The sequence below is a fragment of the Pimephales promelas genome, chromosome 23 (genome assembly GCF_988280905.1).
Source record: "Pimephales promelas chromosome 23, fPimPro1.hap1.1, whole genome shotgun sequence".
NCBI lineage: Eukaryota > Metazoa > Chordata > Actinopteri > Cypriniformes > Leuciscidae > Pimephales > Pimephales promelas.
In genome coordinates, this window is record NC_142791.1 from 14,781,219 (window position 1) to 14,787,304 (window position 6,086).

Genomic DNA, 6,086 nt, shown 5'->3' on the forward strand with positions numbered 1-6,086 from the left:
ATGTAGGTGTCTTTGTTTCCACAGTATTTTCAATTTTGACATTTTTTTTTGTCAAACCGTTGTTGCCTGACAGTTCTATAATGCAGTTTTAGGGGGGGTCCACCTCAAAGAGCATGCACAGAGAAGTCAAAATTAAACATGATTTAATGACTCGTGAATGCAAGTACACACTGATGACCTAAGACACGAAACGAGCGGTTTGTGTGAGAAAACGAACAGTATTTATACAGTTTTTACCTCTTGTTAAGAGCCGTTGAACCGAACTGAACCGTCTCCAGACGTTACGCCGGAAGTGACCTCTACGTCACGCATTGTTTACACTGAGATTTCGTAAGTTTTACCTTTCACTAAACATATTCAGATATATCGAAACTGCCTTCCATTGCCTTCCAAAAAATTTCAAAATTGAAAATACTGTGGAAACAAAGACACCTACATCTTGGATGCCCTTGAGGTAAGCTAAAACATATCAATATTTCAAAGTGAACTATCCCTTTAAGTCAACAAGTTTTTTGTAAGTCACATACAGTGCCAAGCTGTTGTAATGAGGATGTCAGCTCTGACTTCATTTTAACAGGTTAACCTATTTAAGTTGGCTTTGAGTCATAAAATAGCCCTGCCAATATGGCAGTTAACCTTATAAGAGATCTTTTTCCAATCTGCCCAGCTTAGAGTGCTTCCAGAGGAAACCAGTTGATATAAATCATAAATCGGCTTTTCTTGATAGACTCTAAATGCCTATGCAAGATTGTAAAAAGGACTGATGGTGAGCTTGTGCTTGGCCAGATGTTAAAACCTTCAACTGATTATTTGAAGCAGTGTTTGTCTACACTGGATTATTTGTCTTAACATTGCCTTTAGCCCATAAAAAAATACATTTTTATGACTTTTTTTTTTGTACAATTACTTATGGCACAGTAAAAATGTTTTTAACAGTTGATATCTGACAAATAAATTGGTTTTCCAAGAAGAGGTTTTATTAAACTCTGTTATAACCTGCAAGAGCTCTCTAAATGCAGTGATTAGTACAAAAGTTGTTCAATATAAATGTATCCCAGCAGCACAAACAACATGGTTTCTATACAGTTAGTAAGTTGTTTGAAGACAGTTACTTCGATGTTCTGGTTGTTTTTATTTTGTTATTGTCCATGAGTTAAAAATCAATCCATGGAAAAAAAAAAAAGAAAAAAAGAGTAGGTCAGTGCATCACACCCTAAAAACAATCTGCGAACGACTTTGCAGCCCTTTTCACAAACCTCACTTTCCCACGATTCTTTATAGTGGAGGTGTATTCATAGGCTTTCAGCTTTGCATAGTAGTCTGAGAATTTATTAAACAGGATGGAGATTGGCATGCCGTTGAGAATTATTCCAAACGAGATACACGCAAATGCAAAAATCCTGCCTAAAGCGGTCTCTGGAAACATGTCGCCATAGCCCACAGTGGAGATGCTCACCTGTGGTATAAATGGACAAGGAATACTTCAGTGTGCAGTAAAATGACAAATGATCTTTTTAGATTAAAAATAAAATCAGTCACAAATTCTCAAAACGCCAGAAATGTCATTAGAGTTAAGAAGAGCAATTGTAAAGTATGCAGAGCGAGGAAGCAACATTGATGTCAGGCAAATTTGTTCCACTAGGGCAACACAATTGAGATGAAGCATTTAAAGGAGTAGTTCACTTTTAAAAAACTTTTTCTGATAATTTACTCACCCCCATGTCACCCAAGACGTTCATGTCTTTCTTTCTAAAGTCGAAAAAAAAAATTAAGGTTTTTGATAAAAAACATTTTTCTCCATATAATACACTTTATTTGGAACCAAACGGTTCAAGGTCCAAAAGACAGTTTCAGTCCTAACTGCAAACTGTTCAAAGGGCTTTAAACAATTTCAGACGATGAATAAGGGTCTTATCAAGTGAAATAATCGCTCATTTAAAAAAAAAAAAATAAAGTTTAGGGTTTATAAGCCCAAATGCTCGCCTTGCTCGGTTCTGTGATGCTCTGTTCGTGACTCTCCTATTCGCACTCGTTCATCAAATTGAATGAATCTTTTCCAGAGTCAACTCGTTCATTTCCTTTGTTGAATGAACCAAATGACACGAAAAAAGATTCGTTCATTTTGATAAACGAGTTTGAACAGGAGAGTCACGAACGCGCATCACAGAACAGAGCAAGGTGACTTTGAGCTTATAAAACTTAAACTTTGCTATTTTTTTTAATAAGCGATCATTTTACTTGATAAGAACCATATTCATTGTCTGGAATCGTTTAAACAGTTTGCGGTTTGAACTGAAACTGTCTTTTGGACCTTGAACCGTTTGGACCCTATTGAAGTCCATTATATGGAGAAAAATCCTGGAACGTTTTCCTCAAAAACCTTAATTTCTTTTCAACTGAAGAAAGAATGACATGGGGGTGAGTAAATTATCAGCAAAAGTTTTCTTTAAAAGTGAACCACCCCTTTGATAGCATTATAGCAGAAAGAAACCAGTAAGTGTTGCTCTGTCAGTATTATACACAAAAAAAGTACTATGATATTACCATGTTTTTTTTGGACGTGTACCATGTATATACCATCCTAATGTTCGAAGTATGTTGGTGCACTATGTGCATCCCATTGTATATGGATAATGTCAGGACCATGATATATCAAAGTATCTTTGCATTATCACCTAACCCCATCCCTTTACCATGGTACAACCACAGTACTTTTTCTACCTGGCATAAACCAGAAAAAAACATGTACTTACAGCTGCCCACCACCATGCATGTGGAATACTGGTGAAGTTTGTGTGATGCACATCATGCTCTACGGTATAAACCATGGCAGAGAAGGTGAAAATTCCCATCGCAATGAAGAGGAAAAGACAGCCCACTTGTTGGTAACATTGCCGGAGCGTGAACCCGAAGGCTCGAAGTCCAGTAGAGTGACGCGCCAGTTTTAGGATTCGAAATATTCTCATGAGTCGCATGATGCGGAGAACTTGCCCCACTTTACCAACCCGTCCTACAGTCTCAATATCGCTACCATGTCTCGCATAGTCACCATCCTCGAAACTCTCTAGGATCATCTGAATATATAATGGAAGAATTGCAATCAGATCCACAGCATTCAGCACGCTCTTTGTAAAGTGTGTGAGGTCCGGTGTGGACACAAGCCGGAGAATATATTCCATGGTAAAAAATGCAATGCAGAGCATCTCAACATACTCACAGTAGGTCTTCCCACTCAGGTGGCCGGTGCTCATCTTCTGCATTTCCTCTACCGTATTGAGCGTCATAGCCACAAGTGATACCAGCACGAAGAAACTGGATGCTAATGCCATGAGCTTGGCTGTGACCGATGAGAAGGGCTTCTCCATCAAGTTCCAAATGAGGAAACGAGTATGACCGAAAGCCATATCCTGGAACAGGTCCTCGTGTTCCTCAGTTTCCACCTCTGCCTCAAGTTCTCGTTGCACCTTCAGCTGTTCGTTGAGTTCATCTTGCCGTTCCTCAAATGAAATGCGGCAGCAGCGATGGGTGTTCTTGATACGAACGCCCCAGTAGTTGATCTCCTCCAAGAAATTGCGTGGGCACAATTCATCCTTAATCCAGAGAACTCCAGTCCTATAGAAGTTGAAAATGCTGTGGAAGACGTCTGGATCCCTGTCAAAGAAAAACTCCTTGTTTTGGACAGTATAATCATCACAGAGGTCGAGTTTCCTGTTGTGGTCCGTATACGTTGCAAGGCGGCCGATCCTTGTTTTGGGATATTTTGCTGCTACCCTGTAAGAGATCTGGTAGACCTTGCCCCCTACGTTGATGTTGAGCATGTAGTTCTTCTGAGTGGACAGTTTACTAGGGGTGGACAGCAGTCTTTCCTCTTCATCGTCTTCATACTCTGCATAGATGTCATAAATATCCCTACTTAATTCCTGCATCGAATTCCATGGTTTCACCCAGTTTTGCTTTCCGAAAGGAAGCGTGGAGTCCTCTGGATCCTTGGGAGCAGGGGTTGTGACTCCAAGTTTATAGTTGGGGAAAAGGCTTTGCCTCCTGCCTTTAAGCTTGATCATGGTGCCAGCGTCCTCTCAGCTTGGCAGATGCAGAGGTTACTGGAGGTGTAGAGGCATTAGATGGCTCTAATACCTCTGTGCTGCTTCCCGCAGTTGCTCAGGGGTCTGACTCAGACTAATGTTGCTGACAGAGAGGATATGAGTGCTTAAAGGTTTAAATACTATGATCCTCTTCCAGACTTTCTATACCAACCGTGATGTCTTTCGTTTGCCGTACATTCACAGATCTCCAACCGAATGTGAGGATATTGCACTGCGTTGCTTATAAACTACACCAATAGAGGTTATCTTTTGACATACCCTGCACCAGGCAGAGCTCTGGAATATGGATGAGGATCATTTTGCAAGGGATGGACCAAGTATCAGAACATATTTTAACCATCTCCTCCTTTGGAATCATTGAAGTGTTCACATCTGACTGAAACTTCCATAAATTCCCAAATCTTAAAGTAACTACAAAATCAAAATGACAATATTCAAATAAATAAATAAGAATAGTCTGTTTAATATAAATAATTGATCTGTGCACGTCATTTTTTAATTCCTGTGTCCTCATAATAATAACAATTACGATAATACGTTTCATTTATATAGCGCCTTTCCAGGGCTCAAGGACGCTTTACAATGAACAAGCAACAATAATGGCAATGGACAATGGCAACAAATGAAACAACAGTAGTTGTTTCCCGCCCTGGTAATCTTTGATCAAAATAACCTCTAGCAGAGACATCTCTTTTCTTCTCTGATGACGTGTTTACCGGCATAATGGCGGGGCAACATGTCACTCACACGAGATTGCAGCAATCGCAGACACCAATCCAATCAATTCCAGATGATCAAAATCCAACAGCTTGCTTGTCCGAGACGCTGTTCACTCTGAACTACAGTTAATGTGATTTCACCAAGTACAACATGGTCGTTCCAATCAACCAATCAGATTTGAGGGACAAGTTTACAGTTTGTGTCAAGTTTAGGCTTACAACCAACCAGGGTCATGTGCTTCTGCATCCACCAATCATATCTGTTTTTTAGGGATAACTTATGGGTAAGGTTACCCAGATAGTAAACGGACATTGAATCAACGTGGAAACATGATATCGAAACAACGTTGATCTGACATTGTTTTGCTCATCAAATTAACGTTGAACCAACGTCAGACGAGTCATTCTTCAAAACGAATGGAAAATCAACTTGAAATCAACGTTGTTTCAACGTTAGGAAAGCAAACCAATTACCAATTTTCATTTAGCTTTGAAGAATGCCGCGTCTGACGTTGGTTCAACGTTAATTCGATAAGCAAAACAATGCCAGATCAACGTTGTTTCGATGTCATGAGAGACGTCGTTTCCACGTTGATTCAATGTCAGTTTGCTGTCTGGGTAGGTTTAACACATATTTTGTTAATGTTGTTCCAGGATCAACAAAATATGTTGCCCCAGGAACTTGTCTTACTTGGGAAAATCCTGGTGACCCAGAACTACTATAAACCTGATTTCACCAAGTGCATCAACATCTTTGTTCATCCTGGAACAACATTCCAATCAACCAGTCAGATTTGATCAACCCTTCATTTCTCTAATTTTAGGGATAATGTATGGGTCGGGTTGGAACTATGTGTTCGGACAGGAATGTTCCAGGATCAACAAAATATGTTGGCAAAGTCACGGTGACCCAGAAATATGACACAATTGAAGACTATCGCAACTTCCATTTCATACAGTCTTTAACGTCATCAAGCCTTCCCGAGAAGTTCCTACTGAAGAGTTCAAGTGGTGCAACAACAAAAGTGGTTTTGGTCGGTATAATATGACGTTTTCTTCTCTCTCATTTCCCACCAAAAGACAGGAAACTAATTTTAGTGCTGGTGTGACAAAATAAAAGCAAATATACACTTTAAATCAAGCACACACTATTTTTTCTTTTTGCAATTACTGTTTGTCACACTGTATAAAATGATCCCAGTGAGATCTTGGGTAAAAGTGCAACATCAACGTCTTTTGACTCCACAACACAACCCGGTCCCAA

At 39.6% G+C, this 6,086-nt stretch overlaps 1 protein-coding gene across 1 annotated transcript; it reads right to left on the bottom strand.

The window, feature by feature from the left end:
• Positions 1-1,123: 1,123 nt before the first annotated feature.
• On the bottom strand, positions 1,124-4,186 carry kcnv2a (potassium channel, subfamily V, member 2a). The gene is made up of 2 exons (XM_039676364.2): positions 2,754-4,186; positions 1,124-1,456 (listed from the first exon to the last, which is right to left on the bottom strand). Exons 1-2 carry the CDS (start codon positions 4,059-4,061, stop codon positions 1,214-1,216), a joined length of 1,551 nt encoding a protein of 516 aa, XP_039532298.2. The 5' UTR covers positions 4,062-4,186; the 3' UTR covers positions 1,124-1,213.
• Positions 4,187-6,086: the final 1,900 nt, after the last annotated feature.